The following is a 26202-nucleotide window of genomic DNA, read 5'->3' on the forward strand; positions in this document are numbered from 1 at the left end:
TGGGGGTACCTGGGTGGCTCAGTCAGTTACGTGTGCAACCCTTGATTTCAGCTCGGGTCACCATCTCACGGTTGGAGACTTCAAGCCCCACGTCGGGCTCTGCGTTAACAGCACAGAGCTTGCTTGGGATTGATTCTCTGTCTCCCTCTCTCTCTCCGCTCCTGCCTTCCTGTCGCTCTCCCTCTCCCTCCTCCTCCCTCTCTCAAAAATAAAGAAAGAAAAACTTAAAAAAAGAATCCTCTCCGAAGGTTCTGATTCGGGCTAGGGTGGAACCCAGGAATTTGCGTTTTTGATCGGTGCCCTCGGGGGTGCTGACGGCGAGGCTCCTGAGCAGAGGGACGCAGGCCTGGGGCCGGGCTGTATGAGCAGTCTTACTGTAGGCCGTGCCCTCACCGCCTAACACACTGCCTTCTGGAAGCATGGCGTTTGACACGTGGGCTGAATGAACAGCCACGGAACCACTAGTGCGCTCAGGACAACTGGCCGTGGCCCCAGAGAAGTGGCCCCGTTTTTAGTGCCTCTTCTCAGAGAGCCCTTCTGCATACCATTTGGTTTAAGAGGGACTTTATACTAATGCCATCTTTCTTTATGTTGAACAGGGAGAAAGAACAAGAAACACAAAAAGAGGAACGTTTGATGGAAGAAAAGAAAAAGAAAAAGCAGGAAGAAAAGAAAAAGAAGGAAGGTGCTCAGAAAAAGGTTTGGCCAGAACTAGCACCCCATTGACTGTAATCACCACGTGCCTCATTTGCCCCGTCACAGCCATTATGTTACAGAGTTTCATTTGATGACCTCCAAAAAGCAATACGCCAAATCTTGGATGAGCAAAAAATAGGTGTCATACTAGCGAAACGGAAATGGGGTGACAGCCACAGAGTATCTGTCTTCAGGGGCTAGAAGTGGCAGAGCGGCGTTTGAAAGGAGTCTGGTTTTCGTTGTTGGCCGCTAAAGAATGTCCGCGCTCCTCGCTCATGGCGCCCCGTCCAGGGCAGTCGTGTCTGAGAAGTGAGGAAAGGGCCGCGTAACTGATTTGGCCAGGGAAGCTAGAAGTCAGTTTCGCAGATTTGGCCAAGGTTCTTTTATAAATCCTGTTAGTAAATGTTAAGAATTGAAAGTCCTACTGTAAATCTTTCGGTCACACTTGGAATTTTATGGCATTTAACACAACACACCAAGTTATGCCATTTGTTGTTCTTGCCTGGTTTAATGTATCTTGTGATTTAAACTGTATCCTTTTTAGTCTGTATTAAAATACAGAGCTCGGATGAGCTTCCAGATAGGTGGTTGTTTTGGTCTTGAGATCACTGTTGGCATGTGATAGCATGTAGGCAATTACACATTTTTCTCATTAATAAATTTTAATAAATCACCCGGGCAAAAACTCATTTTTAAAATTTACAGTATTAAAGTCTGTGTATAAACTTTCATAGATGTGCACACTCTACGCGTTATTATTCCTAAAGAGTTTCTGATTTTTTCTTTTTCAGGCTGCTGATCAAAAAACCAAAGGTAAGTTTATTTTATTTGCGGGCGGTACATTTTACTGCAGCAGCAGACTTTTTATGATGAGGGTGACTCTCGTTTTAATTGGTAGTCAGAAACAAAGACTCTAACCCTTTGAATCTTTTGAATCTTCTTTTATTATTCACTGTGAAATTCTTCACTTACCACTGTTTTTCCATCTGTATTTCATTGGCATTTGTTTGACCTGAAAATGCTTAAAGAACGTTGTATTCGCTTTCTAAGAAATGCTTTTTCATTTTCCTTTGGTTTGCTTTCCACCTAACAAGGACTAAGCTGATAATGTTGATCCGGTTTGAATAAGACTGAAAGATACTGAAATTTTTGAAGCTTCCACTGTCTCTTTGCTGACTCTTTATAATAAAAAAGAGGTCTATTCTTTTCTTATTCCCTCTTTGCTTACTGATACAGAAAAGATTTCTTTATTATTTTGAGTCCAGACTTTGCTTATGACTGCCTTGTGGGTGTTGCAAACGCACGTAGTTCCCTCAGGAACCTGGGCATCCCTGGGATCTGCTGGAAAGGGAGCGAAGCGGCAGCCACGCCACGAGCTTCACTCCGTGCGTACTCTCATCGGGGACAGTCCGGTGGCGCGTGCGCGTGCGGGATCCGCACACACCAGCTCTGTAACTTGGGGCCGGCGACCTCACTTGTCAACCTCGAGCACCTCCTGTTTAAAATGAGAAAGCTGGTGAGCGCATGGTTCCCACCTCGTAAAGCTGCTTGTGCAGATCCAGTGAGACCATGTAGGGAACGGGCTCAGGGCCCGGCATACAGTTGGTGCTCAGTAAGGGTTAGCTGTAATGAATGGTTACGATTGTTAGAGTTTCTGTTGGACCGTCACGTGTGCACAGTCACACACGCGAGCACACGCAAGCATGTACACACGCTGTAAACACTTAGCGGGGTGCCGTTTCGGGTGGTACCACTGTTAAGACCCTACTTTTGTTTGGCGTCTTAGCTTCCAAAGCAAAATCTGTGTGTATGACTTCATTTGAACTGCATGCCTGAGCAGAGCAGGTGTTAGTTTACCGTGAAGAAACAGGCTGATGGCGCGAGTTAAGTGGCCCGCACTTGGCCAGCAGTTCGTGGACGGAGCAGACCGGAGAGGGCCTGGGCTTCTGACCCCCGTGCAGCGGGCCTCCGAGTCCCTGCACCAGGGTCGCAGTACGCCTGGGACTTCCTATCGAGTCAATACTGAGCGGCAGCCTGGTTCTCAAAAAGGACATTTTTCTCTACTCTGAGAAGCAGTGGGAGTTTATATCACACTTTTCCAGAAGGTCCAAGGGGTCGTGGTGCATAGTTGTATTGGCAGTGACCATCTTGAATAAGAAACAGTGGTTTCTTAACACTCACCTCTTGCGACTACAGGATCGTTGTTCTGAATCCCCCCACTTCCCCCCTTTTTTTTCTTTTTTAAAACATTCTGGGAAGCTTTTATAACCCGATTCAATCTCGGCTGTATTCTGTTGTCATCGTTGTCTCTTCAGATAGTAACAAACCGCTTTTGGTTGTGCAGTGATCGTGAGTTACGTGGTCCTGCCACACTACACGGAGTTATCATTTCCCGTTACTGTTCTGATGCGTGTTGCCATTGCACACCCCAAACTCGGCTGGTATTTTATGCTCACCTTTTCTCTCCTCTGAATTACTGCTCCTTTGGGTCCAATTTGTCATCAGCTGTACTAACTATAACTAGCCTCGGCACACGTAATAGTAATGGTTATTGATGTCTTCTAAACAACGAAAAAAGGCGTTTTAAATTATAAATAACCTAACAGTGCTGTTAGGTAATTCATTAATGAATATGAGCAGTATCAAGGTTTACATTTTTCTCAGGTGCTCCCCTATTACTGGCTCAAATGGAAATTAACTGCCTGCAGGAAGGTGGTTCTGAATCTCTGACTGGCCGTGCGTGTTGGGCACCACAGGCTGGGCCTGCCCTTTCCCTGATGAGCACTCCCCTCGGCCCCTGCCCCTCAAAGAACTGCACTCAGCACTTGGAAAACCTTCGTGTGAGCCTGCTCACAAGCAAAATTGTTTTTTGTAAATTCTGTGAAACGCTCGCTTTGCATTATTGGTGACTAGAGGGAGAGGGAGCGGAACACAGTGACTTGTTACGCTCGGTGAGACTCGGGGTGCTCTCGTAGCTGGGGGCTGGCAGTCAGACATGACCCTGTCGTGAGATACCACCAACCTATGTATTGTATTTCTGCCATCTGAGCACCTGACGCTTTTTAATGGGTTTTGCTTCGGTAATCAGTGATCTGTTTTCTTTATTTTGGGCGCTGCTCTTAATTTGGGCACAGATAACAATAGCTTTCTATGTGATGTGATGACTTTGTGAGCCCAAATTGTCTGTTATTGTGTTCTGGGTCTTTTATGAATTTAATTTTTTTAGGATTAATTATAACATCCATAAATGTGAAGTAATTTAATTTATTGGTTTTGGCCAGATTTCCTAAAGTTCATAAAATAGATAAGTTTTCATACAAGAAGCTCAGTTCATTATATCATGTATGAAAGCGAGTATCTTGATGACCCAATGTGGCTCAAACTCCATATGATTAATGCTTTATGGTTTTGAGTCATATACTGTAATAAATTCACACATTCTGATTAGTCTCCTAATCTTGCTTCAAAGGATGGACTATAATTTAAGTTTTGCGATCGGGTATTCAACTCTGCCATGCATTCAATTTGTAATGCTAATTTTACGAAAATCTTTATGAGCTTTTGTTAACGTAAATCAGTTGAAACCGTATGCTCTCGGCAGCCTTATGCGGAGTGACAGAGGTTTTGGGGGGGGTCACAGATGATACGCACTGTGCTGTAGTCCTGTTAAGGCTCGTTCTCAACGTGTGTTTCTCTCAGTACGAATGCAGGTGAGAAGTGAAGCTGGAAGCGCGCCTTCCCAGGCTCGTAGTCGGGTGTAGATACGGACGAGTGGAAGTGAGAACCCAGCCTCTGCACCTCACCGGTTAGCTGGCCCTCCTCTTCGGCGGCGCTGGCCGATTGCGGTTCACTCGGTCCTGAGCTATTTGCTCAGCACAACACTCAGCGGTTTGTTTTCATCAGGCGTCACGTCCGTGTGTTCCTGAATTACACGGTGTGGTGAAATTGGCCAGGTTCCCTGAGTTCACGTGTATTCACGTTCACATCCACATAACCAAAGCAGATATTATTTTGAGTGTATGAGCTACTCTTAGAAGCAGTAGCTAAAAGTCTAGTTAGCGTGCTCGGCATAGTATGGTTTATAAAATATGGCGTTTTGTTTGCCTGTCTACAAAATTAATAAAATCTTAGGGGGTGAGGGATCCTTAGAGACTCTCCAGTTCCTTCATTGATTAGGAAATGAGGTTCAAAGAGGTTAAGCACTTAGTCTGTGTCTGGACAGCTGTAATTAGGGGCAGAACACTAGAACTTCATCTTCCGGCTGCCAGTTATATATATATATCGTACTGTCCTGTGAGGGACACATCAACATCGTATATCTATGGTCAGTGTAATCGCTCATTTTAGGAAGTAACTTAGGGTCTTGTCAAGTGAGGCTGAAAGAAATTCCTAAGGGATTCAGTTTGTGAGGGATCTTTATGGGATGGTATCTTACAGGATTTTAAATATTAGATACCTCTCTTTAGCCATGTTACCGTGTTTAAGGTAATTGTTTAATTTTTCTGTTAAATCCCTGGAGAAGGAAGATATAATAAATGCATTCCTATTTTTTCCATGGGAATGAAAGAAAGTGTATTAAGGTGTGGTACTTCTCCCCTAATACGTAGGCAGCTTAAAAGGATAGAAATTATCGAGGGAAAGACAGCTAAGCGGGTACATGCGTAGAAGTTCCCCCTCAGACTTAGAAGGAAGGGAATATCCGCCGGTGGCTGGGAAGCCGCACGCTGCTTCTGTTACAGGCCCTTTGACAACATCTCCTTGCAGGCCCTTCTGGTGAGTCTCCGACGAACTGAAAGTCCACATCCCCGTTTAGCTTAACTAAGCCAAACGTTAAACATAAAGGCAGTTCCAAGTTTAGCGAAAGTTACAGTTTATAGCTCCAAAGGAAGCTGACAATCTGCTCTCGGAGAAATCACTTAACAGATTACTTTCTTTTTTTTTTTTTTTTTTTTTTTAAACAGCTTTATTGATTTAAATTGGCACACAGTAAACTGCACGTGTTTCGTAAGTTTCAGCGCGTGCGAGCCTGGAAACCATCCCCGCAATGAAACCACTCCTGAAGGTTTCCCCGGCCCTTCCTAGCCACTTCTCATGCCCTCCCCGCCTCCATCGGTCCGTAGGCAAACGTTTGCTGATTTGCTTCCCGTCACTACCGCGGGTTTTCTTTCCGAGACTCTCGTTAGGGAAACGGAATCACACGGGATTCACTCTTGGCTTCTTTCCCTCAGTTATGCTTTAGAGATTTCGTCCCTGTCGTGGGTATCAGCAGTTCACTCCTCTTCATTGCCGAGCAGAGTTCCATTGTTTGGGTTCATCACAGTTTGTCCATTTACCCATTCGTGGGCACATTGAGTTGCTTCTAGTTTTTAACTCCCGTGAATAAAGCCTCTACGAACTTTGATATCGAAGTCTCTGTATGGACATTTGCTATGATTGTTTGTGTGGTCGATGTGTAGGAATAGAACGGCCGGATCTTGGAGGAGATACGGCTTTACCCTTCGAGGAAACCGCAAAACGTTTCAAAGTGGTTACACCCCTTCCCGGTTCTATATCTTACCAACACTTGGAAAATCAGTCTCGATTTTGGTAGCCATTCTAATAGGTGGGTGGTGATCTCTCATTGTGCCCTTGATTGGATATCTGGAAGGGCTGATGGTGTTGCATGTCATTCCTGTGCTTTTTTGTTCTCCACGTATCTTTGGCGAATTAGTCAAACATTTTGCTACCTTTTAAAAAGCTGAGTTATTTGCTCTCTTATTCCTGATTGGTTTCTAATATTAAATTGGCCTCTAGAGCTGGGCAGAGAGACTCATCATGGCAGCTTAGTTTTCTTCACGCCTCAGTCGTTGTCCTTTCTTTCTATGTGTGCGGCCATTTGTAATACAGTAATTTCAGAAAATACAGTAGTTGTGATCACGTTCTATCTAGCTTTTAACACGTCTACTAAAGATTGCATTAATAAAGGAGTGGTTAGTCACCTTTTGCTACCTAGAGTTGTCAACTTAGTTCATTAATTAGACAATGAACAAATATCCACCAGACAGAGATAAATTCTCTGTTCTCAAAGAGATAGGTTAGATATATAAGCAAATGAACTCCATAAAATGTTCCGGGGGTTGTGTTTTATTTATCCCACGTCTTGTTCCTGAAAGGATTTAAGTACATTTCACTTTTCATTCAATATTTATATCCCTGGAAGAAAAGATGGCCTGTTTTTAAAAATAAGTGGGAAAACTGGGGGAAAGGCAAATAGTGGTTTAGAATGAGATAAACACAGGCTGGGACTGGCCCCTCTCCCGGTTGTCCCCAAGTCAGCTGTGCACGTGACACAAGGTGGGGGGGTGCCTTATCCCAGCCATCCTGAACCCACCCGTGAGGCCCCTCTCACCAGCCTGCCCTACCACGAACAGTGAGTTGAAACTAGAGAGGTGGAGGGCAGGGAGGCCCACAGGGCCCATGTTGGGACTCCAGGTGTGGCCTTTTAGACCAGAGGGCGCCACTGGAGATTTTGAATGGGAGAGTGACATCAATGAGGTTCACACTTTAGAAGGACCACGGAGCGTGCCAGATCGAAGATGAATCCGACGGTGGCGAGAGAACTGGGGGCAGCGGGTACATTTAGACCGCTGCCTGCTTGATGACTGTGTGGCGCGGGGTGGGCAGAGAGGAAGGGTCGTGGTGCGGGGCAGACAGAGCCTGGAGACTGACCGGGCTCATCTGTTCCGGCGGCTGCTTTACCGAATACCTCCTGTGTGGCCGGCACTGTTCACTGTCGGGGGAGAGATTTAAAGACACAGATAGGCTTCCCACCCTCCCGGAGGGGAGAGTCTTAACGGGGAACGGGCAGAAACCTCAGCCGCGGTGCTGTCCGTGTCGTCGCTGACTGGGACGGCTGCTGTGACGGAAAGGAACGTTGTTTAATGAGAGCGTAGAACAGAAGAATCGGAACCGGGCTGCGAGGGGCCGAGGCATCCCGAGTGAAGCCTGAATTGAGATCTGAAGGATGGAGAGGAGGCAGCTAGCTAGGCCGGGGAGAGCAGAGAGGGGACTCCAGGGCGCCCACAGAGAGAGGGAACGGCATTTGCAAAGGCTGGCCGGCTGGGGTGGCATTCTCCGGAACCAAACAAAGAGCTGGCACGGCAGGTGAATTGTCGGCCACGGGGGAGAGTGGCGTCACTGAGGCTAAGGTGGATGGGGACCCGGTGTGCACAGGGCACGTGGAGGTGGGATATTCCTTTTCAAAACCCATGTGCGATGTGGCCGGTTTGCCTCCCCTTCCCCAGCCTCCTCCCACTGAATGTTGGCACAGTCTGTCTCGGGCTCCCTCTTCTGGCAGGTTGTAGGATTCTGCACTTCTGGAGGATAAACATCCCAGGATCGACGCTGTTCCACAATTTGTACATTTATTACAGAAAACACACGCACGCAGGCGCGCGCCCACGTGCGGTCCAGCCACACGAGGCAGTAAGCATGCCCTAAGAGAATACATTTCAGACATAATTCCACTTAAACCTTCTGTGTTTCATGAGATTTAGGATCTGCTGTTTTTCAAGAGCTAGTTCAGTTCCAGATGATTGAGTATGGAAAGAGACGAGGTCAGGCTGGAGGTGAGAGAGCCGAGAATCTCTGTGCTCAGGGGACTCTGTTCACCCTTCATGTCTGTCCAGTGTGTTGCCTCATCTGGGGACATATTCATATCCCCAGTGTTCCCTATTAAAAGGTGATAGAAAAGCCAATATATATTAATGCTGTATTGTTTACTTGGCTTTAACATATGCTGTTATCAAATTTTTCTACTTGGATCTTCTAAATCTGCTGGCTGTTGCTTAAAAGAGGTTGGAAATATTTGCCTGTATGATAATTGCCTGTGTGTTCATTTCTTGAGAGTAGAAGAATCCAAGGACCAAAACAAAGTAATCTTCTAATAAAACGATTCTTACTGTTAGCAGTCATTATTAAAGCAAATTTACTTTAACATTCATATTATCCAGTCTGGTGTACCAAGAGTAGCATTTAATTTAATTTCATGCTTTTTTAGAGAGGTAACTGTAATACATTAGAATAGAAAATATCTCTAAACAGCATTCTCTCATTAGCAACAGGCACTAAGATAATGTAGTTAGTAGTTAATGAGTTTGTGCTCATTTTGAGTTGAGCTCCCCAAGTTGCCATGGTGACGGATCGGCCAGAAGCCGTCAACAGAACACACAGAAGGCCAGGGCTTGGTACCCCGCCGGGGCTGCCAGTAAACACAGCAGATGGACCCTCCTGCACGTAGCGTCTTCCCCTCGCCTCTTGTTCTAAGGAACTTCTTGCTGCCGCGTTTGCTGCTGTGTAGGTTGCAGAAGAGATCGTAATAATGAAAATCTTCCTTGGAATCACAGATTCTCTTAGGCCTGGAAAATAGTTCTCTTTTATATAGATTTCAGTAAATGTAAATTAAAATTTTTAAGAGCTCTACATCTTTGAGTATGGATTCTGAAATAGCTAGAATTAATGCATGATTTTTGAGTATTTTTCTTTTGCCATCATGTGGTATCTGTATGGAAGAGAAATTCTATGCTTTATCATGCAAAAAACTTCTATGTCTTGACTTCTTTTTTTTTTTTTTTTTTTAATTTTTTTAATGTTTATTTTTGAGACAGAGCATACACATGCAAGCAAGCAGGGGAGGAACAGAGAGAGAGAGAGGGAGACAGAGAATTCAAAGCAGGCTCCAGGCTCCGAGCTGTCAACCCAGAGCCTGACACGGGGCTCGAACCCACAGACCGTGAGTTCATGACCTGAGCCGAAGTCAGACGCTTAACCGACTGAGCCACCCAGGCGCCCTTATTTCTTAACTTCTAAGATGCCACCAGTTCTGGAACATCATTGATCTGATAATGTCTTCCATACGGGTGCAGTTGGAGGGCTAATGAAACTATATTAAATTTATACACTAATTGTAAGGTGCATCCAAATTTCAGAAATAAGGTATGTTAACATGTCCCTCCAGCTTGGCGTTTATCTATAAAAGGTTACTTTCCATGCTCACCTGCCAGTGTGCTTTAGGGTGATTGCGGTAGCCCATGAGACTCTAACGGAGGGCGTGTGTAAGGAGGTCCCATTTCAGTAAATGCCGTTATAAGGAGACCACTGTGGAATATCTAGGTCATGACCACATACCATGACGTTGTCAAGGTGAGAGAGTTGCATATACTACTTGCTAAAAACAAAAATCAGGTCTTTTTTTTTTTTTAATGTGCATTTATAGAGGGAGACAATCTAAAGCAGGCTGCAGGCTCTGAGCCGTCAGCACAGAGCCCAGTGCAGGGCTCGAACCCATGAACCGAGAGATTGTGACCTGAGTCAAAATCGGATGCTCAACTGACTGAGCCACCCAGTCACCCCCGCCAAAATCTGGTCTTAATCAGAGTTCAGTAGAAGTGTATAGAAACCACTCTAGCTGTTTTTAAGTACAAGATGCTTGTAAAATCATTGTGAGGGAAGGGAGAGGGGCACCCCCCTAGGCTGGGCCTCCAGAGCAGATTCCCCACAGAGTCATCCCAGAGAGCTGCTCCCTGGGAGAGTCAGGAGGCCTCACGGGCACCGGCACCGTGTCGCCACTGCAGCCCAGGGATCGGGAAGCGGCCATCAACACTATCGCTTCCCTGCCTGAGGGGTCGTGATTGGGAACTAGGACCCGACACAGCAGCAAACGTCCACCGTCCTCAGGGCTGTGCTTATGGCTGGAGCCGGTGCAGCAGGCAGAGAGCAGCCAGGTCACTGGCTGCCGGATTGCACGGGCACATGCATCTGACGGGCCTGATCCACAACTGAGGCCTCCTTGCAGCCATGAGCCAGACCCCTGTGAGTCCTGCTGCTGGTGTGCGTGTTGGAGAAGGGGGGCAGGCAGAGACGGCTCTGACGACCGCCCGGTAACATTTTTTAAAATGCTGGGATGGGTGACTGTTGATTAACTTCTGTGTGGTGTTCGACACTTTCCAGACGGTGGAGATGTGAGACCCAAATGAAGTGGGAAGTTTAGGGCCAGGCTAGAGATCTGACCCTGCAGTCAGGAGTACAGATGTCCGTACCTGTGCTAACTTACCATGGTCACTTCTGTCAGAGTCTCTGTCTGCCTTCCTCCCTTCTTTAGTTCATTAATTGCAGTTCACGTCACGTGACTTTGCGTTTTTGTTCATCAGCCTAAAGTCCTTCCCGCTGCTTCCTCGAGGAGGAAGAGGAGTGAGAAGGATTATTAAGACTGACCAGGACTGGGGCACCTGGGTGACTCAGTAGGTTAAGCGTCCGACTTCGGCTCAGGTCATGATCTCACGGTCCGTGGGTTTGAGCCACGCGTCGGGCTCTGTGCTGACAGCTCGGAGCCTGGAGCCTGCTTCGGATGCTGTGTCTCCCCCTCTCTCTGCCCCTCCCCCGCTCATGCTCGCGCGCGCGCGCGCGCTCTCTCACGCGCTCTCTCTCTCTCTCTCTCTCTCTCTCTCTCTCTCTGTCAAAAATAAACAAACATAGGGGCGCCTGGGTGGCGCAGTCGGTTGGGCGTCCGACTTCGGCTCAGGTCACGATCTTGCGGTCCGTGAGTTGGAGCCCCGCGTCGGGCTCTGGGCTGATGGCTCAGAGCCTGGAGCCTGTTTCCGATTCTGTGTCTCCCTCTCTCTCTGCCCCTCCCCCGTTCATGCTCTGTCTCTCTCTGTCCCAAAAAATAAATAAACGTTGAAAAAAAAATTAAAAATAAACAAACATTAAAAAAAATAAAAAAGACTGACCAGGACTGCTGACCAAAACTTCATTCAGGCTCCTGAACCGTCTGGCAGCCCCATCCGCGAACTTCCTTGTCAAATCCAGTTTTAGCAAGAACCCTGCTGAGTCAGTTTCACAGAACCACCCTCCGCTTCCCAGATACCTGACTGGGTTCCCCATCCTCCCCCGGCCCCTGGGTGACCCCTGACCCCCCCGGCCCGCCTCCGGCCAGAATCCTGCTGACAATCCTGCTGGGTCGGATCAGACAGAAGCCCCCTGCCCCGTGATGTATTGTCCTCGTAGCGATTTTCCGCCCGCTGCCCTCCTCCTGCTCCCTCACCGTAAATCCCCACCTGTCCCCGCTGCACTCGGGTATGAGCCCTGTCTGTCTCCCCCACTGCACATCCCCTCACATGGTCCCTACGCCCGCACGACGGTCCTGAGTGGAGTCTGCCTCAGTGTCCTTAAGTGTCACGTGGCATGTTTTTTGTTTAACATAATAAACACAGCGCACTTACTATATGCTAGACGTTGTTCTGAACAGTTCTTTACCTATAGTAACATTCGGCCTTCAGAGAAGCCTCTCGAGGAGGTGCTCTGTTTTATCCTCCACTTACCCCCACTTCGCAGATGGCACAACTGAGTGACACAGAGGTTAAGTAACTTACCCAGGGTCACCCGCCGGTAAAGGGGCAGAGCTGAAGTTTAAACCCCAGGTCCGTACTCGTAGCCACTACACTGTATCTCTGGAGAGGTGCGTGGGAATGGTAAATCCCAAGTTGCTCGTGGTGAGAATCTCTTCAGGGTGTACATCCAGGGAGGGGAAGATGGGGCTTTGGTGGAATCGGTGACATTTTATTTCTTAAACTGGAGATTGGATACATGAAGGTTTGTTGATTATTCAGTCTTTGTGCTTTTTTGTCCATCTGATAATTCCAAATTTTTTTAAATATTTATTTTTGAGAGAGGGAGCGAGAAAGTGTGTGTGTGAGTGGGGGAGGGGCAGAGAGAGAGGGGGAGACAGAGTCGGAGCTGTCAGCACAGAGCCGGACGCGTTTTTAAAGAAAAGAAGGTCTTGGTAGTATGACTTGGGCAGCAAGGTGGAAACGCCTTGGTGCCCTGGGTGCCCTGTGCTCTCATGCTCCCGGTTCTGTCGAGCCCCTGGTGAGGAGCGGAAGGTGGACGGCGGTGGGGACCTAACCTCCCACGGGGGGCCCCGCAGAATTTCTAGAGTGGAGCGAGGAGGGGACTGCTGCCGTGGGCACTGGCTGCTGTGTTGTCTCCCTTGCCTGTGAAGGCGACGTCGGCCAAGCAGACGGGATCCCCTGGCTCCGGAGCCTGCACAGACAGGGTCTTGATCAAGGTCACCTGCTTGTGGAGTTTAAATAGCAGTGAAAGAGGGGCGCCTGGGTGGCGCAGTCGGTTAAGCGTCTGACTTCAGCCAGGTCACGATCTTGCGCTCCGTGAGTTCGAGCCCCGCGTCAGGCTCTGGGCTGATGGCTCAGAGCCTGGAGCCTGTTTCAGATTCTGTGTCTCCCTCTCTCTCTGCCCCTCCCCCGTTCATGCTCTGTCTCTCTCTGTCCCAAAAATAAATAAACGTTAAAAAAAAATAAAAATAAAAATAAATAAATAAATAAATAAATAGCAGTGAAAGAGTGTATCGAGACCCCGTGAACTTGTAACCGAAGGAGCCTTTCCCTGGAGAACTTCTCCCTGGAACTGGAGGCTGCAGCCGGAACAGAAACACCGCGGAGCAGCCTTCCGTCAGGCCGCCCCACGTGCTCTCCCAGCCATCGCTGGATGGATTCCAGAACCCTTGCAAAGCCTGCGCCTGCCTCTCCAGCCTCAGGCCCAGAAGCCCTCCCTTCGGGCACCGAGCTCCAGTCACCCTGGCCTCGTGTCAGTCCTTGAGAGCACAGAAGCTCCCTCTCCGGTCAGGACCTTTCCCTGCACCGCGCCGGCCGGTAGGTGTGAGCCCGCAGACCCCACAGCCCCCGCAGACCCCACACCCACACACCGGCTCAGGCGCACACGTTTTACCCGGCCACCAGTTTTCCAGGCCCGGCCTGACTGTCACTGCCTCACAGGAGTTAGATCCTTTGTCCCACTGTTACTCGTATCGGGCTTCCCACGACTTGTGTGTCTGTGGAATCGTTACAATCTCTTACTGGATTATAAACTACAAGGACGGGAACTGTGTGTATTTTCCACGGTATACCCAGTATACTCATTAAATTGTCCCAAGTAAATAAACATGGAGAGGGTACGTGAGGGTAAGACACAGTCTGGGGGGTAAAAAGAATGCTGGGCAGAGAAAGTGAACTGTGATTTGACCCCTTACTCCCCGCACCACCTGCCCCCTGCTGCCGTGCACCTCACAGTGTAGCGCTTTCTGTCCTTGTCTTCTTGCCCTGCCACGGTGTCCGCTCCACGGGTGGGAGTCTGCCCTTTCTCTTCTCTGGCGTTCGCCCGGTGCCTGGAACAGTGGCTGGCTCTGGAAGGGCTTACCCGCACGTGTGAGTGAAAGGTCGGCCAGTGTCCCCGTGACCTGCAAGCCCCGCGTCACACACCGAGAGGGAGCTGGGTGGTGTCCGGGTTTGAAGAGTATTGCAGAAGTTTGAACAGCCCTCCTGTCCCGAAGGGTCGGCCTGAACTCCCCACCCATACTGCAGCTGGCTGTCTTGGGAAAGAAGTAGCGGGAACTTAGAACCCGTTTGGACCCCGTTGTGACAGTGCCCTCTGAAAACTGCCACTGAAGGCAGAAAACCGTTTCTTGGAAAGAAGATTGTTCTAAAGAAGCCCAACTTTCTGAGAGGATGGTTTCCTATCTGCCTTTTCCCCAGCAGGTGTCGCCGTCATTTAAAAGAACAGGGGAAAGTTTATTAGGGCGAGGAAAGCTCAGGGAGAGAGTTCGGACAGACCAAAATTACTTGGCTGCTGTCTTCATGTTCTCTAAATCAGTGACTTGTCGACAGTCCCTAAATCAGGCTAAGATTCCCATCACCTGGCTGGGTTCTGCTGCTGTATTGGAACAGTGATGTGTGGGGTAGACTCGTGCGTGAGCCTCTGTCATCGAGGGATAACCTTAGAGGCAGGTGAGTTTGAGAAGAGCAGTGTCGTGATACCCTACCCACTCTCTGGGTGGCGAGAGATGGAGAAGAAGTTCGTATCTGAAGAGGGTGGATGGCTGGTCAGAAAATGCCTGTTTGATTCATCGATATCATAAGAACAGATCCAAAGGGGAAATAGTCCGTATTCAGATATGCTAGAATTGCTGTTTTATATTCAAAAATAGTTACCGATTGGTAGCATTCGTTCTTTGTACTTCTTCGAAACCAGGGACTGACAGCATTCGCTCATTACATCACACTGCTTCGTTTCTGTAGCATGAATTCCTTTTCCTGGAAATATTTTGAAGAAAAATAGCCCCGAATCTGTCCTTTGATCTTTCCGGAAAGATACTAACAGTGTAGTTAGTGGCAGAGCTGTGGCTGGCTGTCAGAGATTAGAATTCTCCTCTCGAGGATGCTGGTGTCATCTTGGTTATTAGCTCACCTGGGCCCTGGGGGTCTGTGCGGGTGAGGGTGAACACGGTGGCTTCTCAGGTTCCCGTCAGCTTGGGTTCTTTGCTTCTGAGCCCTTGCCAGTTGTCTCCATCAGGTTTCTTTGTTTTATTTTTTTCATATTTATTTATCTTGAGAGAGAGAGTGGGGGAGGGGCAGAGGGAGAGAGAGAGAGAGTCCCAAGCAGGCTCCACACTGTCAGCGTAGAGCCTCACGTGAGGTTTGAACTCACAACCCGTAAGATCATGACGGGAGCCGAAATCAAGAGTCGGGTGCTTAACTGACCGAGCCACCTAGGCGCCCCTCCATCAGGTTTTGAGTTCAGGTACGTTTTCTTCCATTTCCATCCTTTGAAGAGGCCGGATGACAGACAGAAGTACTGTAACGATTCAGCAATGCTGTGCATGACTCTGCTCATCCTAGTGTGCTCTTATTTATTTATTTTTTTTACGTTTATTTTTTGAGAGACGTAGAGAGAGCACAGGTTGGGGAGGGAGCAGAGAGAGAGGGAGACACAGAATCCAAAGCAGCTCCAGGCTCTGAGCCATCAGCATAGAGCCCGACGCGGGGCTCGAACGCATAGATCGCGAGACCATGACCTGGGCAGAAGTCGGACGCTTAACCAACTGAGCCCCCCAGGCGCCCCCTAAGTGTGCTCTTCATCCCCTTCACCTATTTCTCCCCAACCCCCCACCCTCATCCCCTCTGGGAGCCACCGGTTTGTCCTCTGTATTTAAGAGTCTCTTTGTCTCTGATTGTTTTGTTTCTTAAATTCCACATATGAGTGAAGTCATACGGTGTTTGTCTTTCTCTGACTTCTTTCATTTAGCATTATACCCCTAGATCCACCCGTGTTGTCACAAACAGTAAGATCTCATTGTGTTCTGTGGCCGAGTGCCAGGCTCTGGTCAGGGCAATAGGAACGGAAACAGGCAGATGAGCTTGATGGGCACTTAGAAGGAACATTTAAGATAAACTATGAATGTCAAGGTTTGGTGGTTGGCTCATGGTAGGTTGGGGTGGATTAAGGGAAGAACCAAGGGCGGAGCCCAGGTTTCCAGCACAGAGCCACAGGCCAAGAGCGTGATTGCAAAACTCCGAAGAAAAGTGAGTGAGGAAGCTGATGAATACCGGGAGCATGCTGAGTTTGAAGTGCCTGTAAGACCGCCAGGTGTAGATCTCTGGAAGTCACAGGGGGCTCGGATGGTGAGCACAGGGCTGATGGGTGCACACGGGATGACCCACGATGAGTGTCTGAGCAGAGAGAGTCTGCAACAAAACCTTAAGGAAGGGCAGAAGAAGAAGCCCCCAGAGGGGAGCGGGAAGGAGTGGCCCGAGAGGCCAGCAGGAATCCAAGCGAGGACTTTGAGAGCCATGGAGGCCGAGGAGGAGGGTGTCTTCGGGTGGCCAAAGCGACCATCACTGCAGAAGACAATGGAGAGGTGGAGAAGACAGCTCAGAACGTGGCGTTGGATGTTAGCATCAAGGAAGTGCGGGATGATCGTCATTTCCGCAAAGTAGAGGGCAAGATGGGCTGGGGAAGGGCCAGTGGTGGGTGAGGAGGCAGCACGAGGAGGCTCCGACGGGCCCTCCGAGAAGTTTGGACAGAAGGGGAGGCAACAAATGGGGAGGTGGGATTGGGGCCGAGGAGGGTGGTGGTGGTCGCCGTCTTTGACAGTGGTGGAGATTTGGGACGAGGAGGAGTTCGTTGCAGAGAGCGGCCACACACACAATCCCTGGGCAACTCAGAAGTTGCACATGTGCTTTCCTCCACTCTCCACACAAACCCAAGTGGCTAGATCTCTGCTCTTGCCTACTTGTGTTTACAAAACAAAGAATCAATCAGAGGCTCACTCTTAAGCTTCGGGGCTTTGTGTTTGCTCTGGAGGGTGTCCGGGGCTTAAGACCCAAAGCACGCGAAGTCCCCGAGATGGGAACCGCCGGAGGGCAGCATCTTGCAGTTGTCTCTCCAAAACCATTCATTGTGGGATGCGCCAGTATTCACATACCAAGAAGGAAAAAACACTGCCAGTTGAGTGACCTGTCATCAACAGTAAGACACATCCCAGTGTAAATGCTTTTCACATCTGAAGACATTTAAGTCTTAAAATTGGTGAAATACAGTATTTGCCTCAGGTGGGAGCATCAGAAGCATGAGACGGAGAACAGTGTGATGCTCGTGTGTTTGTAGTGGCAGAAACTTGAAGGTTTTGCCTCACGGTTTTTATTTCTTCTGGAAAGTAAAGTCCGACTTCATCATCCGCTCCAGAGTGCAAGGTCTTTGAGTGAGTCATTGAAAGCAGTGGGGCCAGGCAGACCCAGGAAATTGTAGGACGGCCGGGGAGCACTGAGGGTGTCCTCAGTTAGGGATGTAAACTCGTAATGACACCAGACTACCTGGCTGTGATCTGAGTCAGGAGTGGAGAGTGGACAGTGGCTTCATCTAGGATTAAAGGTTTGCTGGGCAGCACGACCGAAAAACAGTGGACCGAGGCCTTGTGGACACAGACGGTGCAGACGGCACAGGGCGCCGGGTGCACCCGTGGGGGGCCCCCCCCCCCCCCCCCCCGGTGTGGGTGGTGTAAAGGCCGACAGGAACGGCTTGTGTTCCCCGCAGTGTGGACCGGGCATCTTTTCATACTGTTACTCACACGCTTAACATATACACCAAACTAGGTATAAACGCGTTTTGCACAAAGACGTTTACAAATTACGTAGAAAAAAAAAATTTTTTTTTTTTTTTTTTTTTTCAAATAACAAGGTAAATGTAATGTCTCGGATATTAGCGTTTCAGGTTCAAGATGGGAATGACTTTTGAGGCTCAGATTCTTTGCATTTGATGCGTCTGTGCTCCCTTAGGAGTGCAGGTGACTACGCAGATCTCCTTTGCATTTGGCCTGCTGGTTACTGTCAGGGTCACCACTCCGCTCCGCTCTCCCGCTCCTTGTTTCTGTTGAAATTACTGCGGAGCTTCTGTTTGTGCAACACCCAGACGGCATTTTGGCTTCCGCTTAATTCAAATGCATCATTTGCACGTTAGTCCACTTGCATTCTTTTCAAGTAAATCTTTAACGGAGTGCACTCAGTGCTATTGATAGCTCCACCAATGCTTCAATTATTCGGATAACGCAGGATGCGTGGGGGTGGGGGTGGGGGTGGGGGGGTGGTCATCAGAATTAAAACAAAAATCCCTTAATTTTGAAAAAAACGCCAAGAGCAGTGGTTCTCAAAGAGTGGTCCCGGGACCACCAGCATCGGATCAGAGTTGCGCGGAACCTTGTCAGAAATGCAAAGCCCCCCTCCTCGCTCCACCCTGCTGAATTCCCCGGAAGGGGTGTGGGGGGCAGGCCTGGGGCCTTCATCGGCCCTGCGTGGAGTCTGACGAAGCCGAGGTGTGAGCCGCTGCTCCGGCCTAACGGGATCGCCCACGTCACAGACGAGGCGCCCGGGGCCCAAAGCCTGCTGCTCCGAATTCCGGTTGGTCCGTAAGAAAACCGGGTCTCACGCCTGACACCCTGGACCTCGGTCCAGTTCCGTTTCCCGGGCGCGACGTCGACCCTTTCCTTCTCGGTTTTTGCTGTGTCTTCCTTGGTTTGGGTTGGGGCTTCAGGAGGGCTACTAAAGTTCTGGGTTCTTTCCGTTTTGTCCTTTGCAGTGCCAGAACCTCCCAAGACCTGCCCGAGCCAGCCCCAGCCTGCCGGTACCGCCGCCAGCGTTTGCACCAGCGCCCTGCCGAGCGGCGGCAATGGCAAACGTGCGTCCGCCAGCAGCCAGCAGCCGGCTGCGCCCCGTTACCTGCCTCGCGAGGTGCCTCCACGCTTCCGCCAGCAAGAACAGAAGCAGCTGTTAAAGAGAGGCCAGCCGTTGCCTGCCGGGGCTCTGGCCAGCGTGAGCCCGACCCAGGGTGCTGGGCCCGCAGGCGTAAGCCCTCCTCCCCTCCCTGGAGCCGGAGCGCAGCAGCACCCCAGTAAGCTCCAAGCAGGTAAAATACTCAGAGGGAGGCATTCCTTTCACCTGACCACGGTGCGCCATTTCAGCCTTGCTGCCCGCTCGTCAGAGAGACGTAGTTTGGTCCCCGTTCACGGTGTGCGTGTAACAGCGTGAGCCAGCCAGCTAGCCAGATGCGTTTGTATCGGACCTTAAAGTTGGGTTCTGTTTTCGCCTTCTTCTCCGTATGGTTCCTCATATGTCTTGAGATGGCATTAGCTCCGTCAGCCGAGTTCGTTTCTCCCCAGAAGCCAAAGGTCTGCACGTGAGTCCTCGTAAGTCTGTGACAGCAGGTGCGGAGAAGGCCGCGGGGAGGGTCCTTCAGTAACCCTTCCTTCCCGGCCACCAGGCTGCCCCGGGGTGGGCCCGCTCTGTCGGGGGTGAGGCTCTCGAACTCGTTCAGACACTTTGAGCCCAAGCTGTCAGACCTCGGGCTCGGCCCCCGCGGCGTCCAGGGTCCCGCTCCTTGCCGGCGTCCTTGCCTGCGGTTGGACACCGGCTTTCTCTTGGCTCCGAGAGCAAGCGCCACTCGTCCGTTGGCTCTCCAGCCTTCAGACTGCTGACAGCTCTCATCGCCTCTCTCTCCTCGTCCCGCCTTCTTGACCTTACTGGTGGACTCAGACTGAAAACACTTCTTTACTGACGTTTTAGAAATTTTTGGAAGAGAGCAAAGTACGTGTGCTCAGCGGCCACATTTCTCGTTATTTTCTTGAATCTTTCCACTTCCAGTGATTTAACGGTTGGCACTTGTTCTAGCATGGAAACCATATTTGCTGATGGCAGTGAAATTCACGTCTGTAATTAGAGAAGCAAGGAGGCTTCTTGTGCTAGATTGGAATTTAAAAGAAACATGTCACAAGTTATATTAATGTTTTCTTTCGTGTGCTGCCTTTTAACATGGAGAATAATTCCAACATGGCTTAAAAGTATCTCTAGGAGTATTTCACAAAACTCCGACTTTGTGATACATTTGAAACAAATCTTTTTAGACCACTTTGCCACGTCCCTTCAAATAGTCCCGACTCTTACCTGCTGAATTCCCAGGAGAGGGGATGTAGGTCAGTGATTGTCAGCAAAAAGCAAGGAGGAAAAGAAATGATCAAATATAGTCATTGGCCAGGAATATAGTCCCGTCTGCTTCGCCGCAAGCAATTATATAATCGAGCACCGTTCTTTCTACGCTCGAGGGTGGTCCTCTGGACAGTCTTAACACACACAGGGAGCGTGTGGCTGTCCCTAAACAGCTTGGTGTATCAGCTGAAGATGCTTAGTTTGAGAACCTGGACAAGAAGCGTAACACCTGCTGTCTTCAGGGCTTGTCCTGTTGCCACAGGATTCGTTGGAAGTATTGCGTCCGGGTACTCTTCAAATGCCGTTGGTGCAGAAGCTGCCGCTGGTGTCTCCTTGGCTTATTTGCCTCTGCAAATACCCTTCTCCAGAAAGCTATTTCCAGTTTATTATGCTTTAGAAAAAAAGAGAAGACTCAATAAATCCGCATTTTCTGTAAAACCGCTCAGAACATGGAATCCGTCGGTACTCTGTCAGCAAGCTAAGAAATGGCAGCCTTATGGCTCCTGAGCAGAGGTCTTCCTTTTACACCGAGCGCATCTCTTTCCCGCCAGTTGCTGGTCCTGTAGCCAGACGAACCTTTCTGACTGGTTCGGGCCCCCTCAGAACCTGTCCTGCTTCCCCAGCTCCTGCTGCACAGGGTCTGGCTTTCCCGGGCTGCCACAGCCCTTCCCGTCTTGTCCAGTCCATGCTGCCCCTCCTAGTCCGCGTGGCCGCTTCCCACCCTAACCAGCCCTGTGTCCGCCGGATCGCCTCTCGTCTCTTCCCTCCTGCCTGCCTGCCTGCCCAGGCCGCTGCCGCCCCGCCCCCACGAAGCCCCTTCCCTGCCCCCACTCTCTCTGTTCCTCGTCTGCACGCACAGCCTCCCCTTCTGGCACACGGTGCAGCCACATGGTTTGCTGGCTAATTGTAAGAGTCTCACCTCTCTATCAAGTTGAGAGTACCCTCTAAAGAAACCTTCTTGAACATCTGGGTGGCTCAGTCGGTAAAGTGTCCGACTTCAGCTCAGGTCATGATCCCACGGTTCATGAGTTTGAGCCCCACATTGGGCTCTGCACTGACAGCACAGAGCCCGCTTGGGATTCTCTCTCTCTCTCTCTCTGTCTCTCTCTCTCTGTCTCTCTCTCTGTCTCTCTCTCTCTCTCTCTCTCTCAAAATATATAAACTTAAAAAAATTTTTCTTTTTAAAAGAAAGCTTCTCACTTTCCTTTGGATGGAAAGAGCTCTGCACCAGGGGGAAGGCCTGGCAGCTGGCATGGGTCACACCCCCAGCTAGGACTTCATTCCCCCCTAAAATCAGAAGTCTGAGACTCTCGGGACCTCTAGTTGCTAAGGTCCCTTCCCTTTAATCTCTGACTCAAACACTGGCTCCAGAGCGCTTGCTTGATTTTGTCAGCAGAGGCACCGCTGGCACCGTGCCCCGTGTTGCTCAGGCACCAGCACAGGGATTGGCCAGGAAGCAGCAGCAGCACGGTCAGGACACAGGCTTGCAGGCCCCGGGCCTGATAACGTTTCCAGACCTGTGACCTCCTGTGTGACTTCGACCAAGCCGCTTTCACTGCCTATTCGAGCCCTCACCTGTGACATGGGGGGGACCCCTACTTCACAGGACTCTTGAGGGTGAGATATTTGCTTCACGTGCGGCACAGGGCCTTGTATACAGTAAGTGCTCCATAAGTGCAGCAAGTATGTGCCCATCTTTGAAACGCTGTGATGGGGCAGCAGTCGTTTTTTAAACTCGCAAAATCTTTAAATGAGTAAATTCTGCAACAGCACAAGAAAGCTCTCTCGTCCCTCTGTGACCTGCGTACATTTTGGAATTTTAGCTGACCTTCCTAGAGATGAAGCGTTCTGTAAACTTTTCTTTTTCATGGTGCGTATTATGCACTGAATTCATATCCAGGTGAAATCCAGAAGAGTGGCCACGTTTTCTTGGTGCATTTGGAACTTTCCTAGATACTGCTTCAAGTAAAAGTTCGTGTAACTTCTATTTTAAGTAACACGTAGATCGTCGTCGTGTTTCGTTCTGGGTAAGCAGGTTTCCACTCCGCAGCCACACCTGCATGAAAATGAAAAACGCAGTTTCACTCATTATTCCATTCCTCCAACTGTAAGTTAAGTTAAAACATAAAGAAGCTTCGGTCAGGGAACTAAGATTGAATTACCCAAGCAGGGAGTGGGTACGTGACTTATCCTTCAGATTTTAAGAGCAGACCGTTTCTCGTGAAAAGAAAAGTGGAAAGGGGTTATTTCAGCCCAGCACAAAAATTAATACACACATACAAGGTGTATCAGTATGTGGACCCTTCTTCCCCCAAAAGGTTTCGTGGGGGGGGCACCCGGGTGACTCAGGCGGTGAAGCGTCCAACTCTTGATCTCGGCTCAGGATATGATCTCATGGTCGTGGGATCGAGCCCCGTGCCGGGCCCTGCGTTGATAGTGCAGAGCATGCTTAGGATTCTCTCTCCCTCTCTCTTACCTGTCCCCTGCTTGCGTGCGTGCATGTGCACACACGATCCCTCTCTCTCTCCCCCTCTCAAAATAGATAAAAAAGAAAAAAAAAGGTTTAGTGTGATTGGCAAAGATTAGAGAAGGTTACATATCCCTGGAAGGAATTGGTGGACTTTGAATCACCTTTATCATAGCTCTTAGGTTTAAACAGTCACACGGTGCAAACCTGCCAGCATTCATGAGCATCCTGGTTGCCTCCCATCTGAGTGCTGCCTCCTCCATGGGGAGGGGACTGTTGCAGTCCTCGCTGGAGTAAGGGACCGTGATCGCATCCGTCCGGTACACAGAAAGGATTTACAGATACCAGTGAGCGGTGGAGGTGGAGACGTGGGAGCGTTTTGAAGAGTTGAAAGCCGAAGTCACACTTGTTTTAGCCCAGCAAGCGTAGATACGTTTTCTCTACTGGTGTAGAAGGCGCTGGTAGCATATGGAGAGAGACCCAGCTTGACAGTGATTTTTTAATTCATTCGTGTCCTTTATGTTGCACATGCTTCTGAAGAGGATATGTCAGTAGATCAGTCCAGCTCTTAAGTTTCGTTATGATTCACCTTGTAATTTACATTAATCTGTCACACTTGTTCATATGGAAAAACCGCAATGCCAGTTTTTGCCGTATTTTGACAAACCGATACACTGGCTTCATCCTTTTTCACTGTCTCTTTCCTTTTGTTCCTCCCTCCGAATGTTTAGGCGGCAGTCCCACACGCCGTTTGTATGCCTCTGACAAGGGAGAAGAGGCTGACCTTCCAGAGTTTCTTCTAGCGTTAAGTCATCGAGCAAAACACGTACTGAATGCCTACTAAGTATAGGGAGGCCCAGGTGGGGTGGGGTGCCCAGTCGGAGATAACGGCGGGGTGTCACATGCGCAATAACCCAGACTGAGGATGGGCGCCCACCAAGGAAGGCTTTCTGATGGAGGCGACACAAGCTGAGTTTTGGATTCGTCGGGAAGGTGATAGAGCAGCCTGCGCGCAGGGAGAGCCTCGTTGGGTAATGAAGGTGGTTCCGCGTGGCGGGGGGCGGCGTGCCGGGGTCAGCAAGAGGAGACAGGGCTGGAAAGGTGACTGCCAGGGAGCATGGCAATAAACTAGCAAACTTACTGTGATGACCCAGTCCCATCAAATCCACATTCAGAGCTGTCCCAGCACATTACTTTTCGAACTTGATAGACTGATTCGGAAGTTCATCTAGGAGAGTAAACGTACATAAATAGAAAAGCCAAGAAATTCTTTTTTTTTTTTTTTTTTAATGTTTTCATTTCTTTTCGAGAGAGAGAGAGAAGAGAGGGGTAGACAGAGAGAGAGAGACAGAGGATCTGGAGCGGGCTCTGTGCTGACAGCAGAGAGCCCGATGCAGGGCTCGAACTTACAAACCATGAGTTCATGACCTGAGCCCGAGTCGGACGCTTAACCGACTGAGCCATCCAGGTGCCCCCAAGAACGTTTTTTAAAAGAATAATGAACCACCCAGTAGAGCTAATGATGCCCTAGTAATTGATTACAACTGTGTGTGACTGGGGCAAGACAAAACAAACGAACAGAGGCGATGCAGTGGAGAGACTGCGGACAGACACGTGCATGCGTGGAGACCGAGGTGAGCATGACGTGGCCTTACAGACTCCTGGGAAACGGTGGCCCCGGTCAACGGAGCGCTAGAAAGCCACACGCAAAACGCACGGGAGAACCATCAGAGGCGACACAGGAGAATATTTCCACATCGTGGCCTGAAGGTTTCTGTCAAGCAAGAAGCCGTGCAAAGAAAGGCCGACAAAGTTATGTATAAAAAAGTTACAGATTTTTGTACGAACCCACAAATAAAACCTGAGAGGAAATACCAAGCATTCCCATAAATCAACGAGGAAAAAAACCAGTTCGGTAGGAGAGTGGGCAGAGATTGTTGGCTGGCAGACCATAAAGCTACTACAAGTGAGTCCTGAGCATTGAGAGAGAATGTTACGTGTGGCCACGGGAAACCTAAACGAAGATGAAAACAACAGGGCTACATCGTTCTTCACGTACCAAGTTGCCAGAACTTGACAATCTATTGTAGTCACTGTGGCACCGGAGATTGAGGGAGCGCTCACTGTTTGCCGGATCCGAGTGCTTTACACGTATTAACTTGTTTATTAGTCTTCGCAGCGAGACTCCGGAACCACCACACCCTGCAGGTGGAAGTGTGGGGAGGGGCAGTGGGCAACTGGCTGCAGGTAGGGATGTGAACTGGTGCGGCCTCTGGGGAGGGCAGCTGGGGAGAACTGATAAACACGCTAGGTGGTCCTGTCCCCTGACCCAGCGGTTCTAACTAGGAATACATCTGTTCGCCGGCCCCGTCTCTGTTGGCTCGGCGCCCATCGCCTGCCCAGTGGCCCGATCTGGTGGTCGGTGAGCGGCAGTCAAGAGGCAGTACGGACAAAGACCCCTTGGAACAGTTACACGTGTAGGGGACATTATGAACCTTCCAGAGGCAGACGCCGTGCTTTGCCATGTGGAGATAAAGAATGACCTGTGTTCGAGAACCAGCCGAGCTTTTGCCGGGTCTCCCTCCAGTCCTCCGTCGTGGGCGGTTTCCACAGAGATACAAGTTGCCGGGCTGGAGAGGGGCTCCTGCAAAACGAGACGAGACGGAGAAGCCAGGGTTCCCCAGCCTTGGTTCCGGGTTCCCTATTTAAACAGCATTTGTCCTGAAATAAAACATTGGCCTTCTAAAAAAATAATGGGGGGGGGGGGGAATGGATTTTTTAATTCATGTATTAATTTGGAGGGGAGCTCATTTAGCCAATTGGCAAAAGTTGTAACTGGTAAGATGAGTGGTAGTAGATAAATGCAGTGATTCACACCATCCAGGTTCCAGAAAGATGTCATTTTGTCATGTGGTTTTCTAGGCAGACTATGTTTTTGCAAGTCTGCCACATAACTGTAGCTGGAGACACTTGAGAGCTTGAAAAAAAAAAGTCTTTTTCATTGTGCTAAAGGCAGAACAATGTATTGTTTTGGTGGCTGCTTTGTACATTTATAAACAGAGGCTTTGATTGATATGCAGTAGGGTAGTGTTTGCTACTTAGATCTTTTTTAGATAGAGGCAGGAAAGTAATTAAGAAGTTGGACCCTTGCCAGTTTACATATGGGACTCGTTTAGAATATTATCGCCAGTGTTGGTATGCCAAATGTTTCAGGGTTGTTTAGAGAAAGCGGGAAGGAGGAAGGAACGGAAAACAAAAGGCACTATGAAGGAACAGCGTTTATTTGCACGCGGCCAGTAGGCGCTAGGCCTTATTCTTCTGGCTGCCTTTCAAAACAACAGAAGAGGGGCCCCCCGGTGGTGCGCCCCGTAGCCGTAGCCGTAGCCGTAGCCGTAGCCGTAGCCGTAGCCGGTCCTCAAGTGCAAACGTTGGGTGACAATCGAAAGAATTTAAAGAGGAAGGAAGATCGGTTTAGTGTCAGCTGCAATTAGATAATCAGAGCTTTCAGATCCCTCGGTGGGTGCCTCCCCCCTCGTGGCAGGGGATGAATCGGGTACCTCCCGGCGCGGAAAGGGCGCGGAAAGGGCATCGCCGGCCCCCGGCCCCGCGGGCGCCCGCAGGTTGCCCAGCCGCAGGCCTGCGCGGGAGGGTCCCGGCGGCGCGCGGCCGACATGGTGG

At 49.7% G+C, this 26202-nt stretch overlaps 1 protein-coding gene across 6 annotated transcripts in view; it reads left to right on the top strand.

The window, feature by feature from the left end:
• The first annotated feature begins 647 nt into the window (after positions 1 to 647).
• Positions 648 to 26202, top strand: part of TNRC6C (trinucleotide repeat containing adaptor 6C) — a 95561-nt gene continuing 70006 nt past the window's right edge. For 2 of the 6 annotated variants that reach the window (XM_040456536.1, XM_040456541.1), the window contains exons 1-3: positions 649 to 699; positions 1488 to 1509; positions 18655 to 18981. Coding sequence is in view for 1 of the 6 variants with exons in the window: in XM_040456538.1 (XP_040312472.1) it covers positions 8955 to 9030; positions 18655 to 18981 (403 nt within the window). In the remaining 5 variants the exon portion in view is untranslated. Of the gene's footprint in view, positions 700 to 1487; positions 1510 to 8904; positions 9031 to 18654; positions 18982 to 26202 lie in introns of those variants that run through there. The other 4 variants (XM_040456539.1, XM_040456537.1, XM_040456538.1 and 1 more) reach the window with 4 other exon arrangements.

This window comes from Herpailurus yagouaroundi, unplaced genomic scaffold (assembly GCF_014898765.1).
Source record: "Herpailurus yagouaroundi ecotype Mexico unplaced genomic scaffold, PumYag 217, whole genome shotgun sequence".
NCBI classification, from domain to species: Eukaryota; Metazoa; Chordata; class Mammalia; order Carnivora; family Felidae; genus Herpailurus; species Herpailurus yagouaroundi.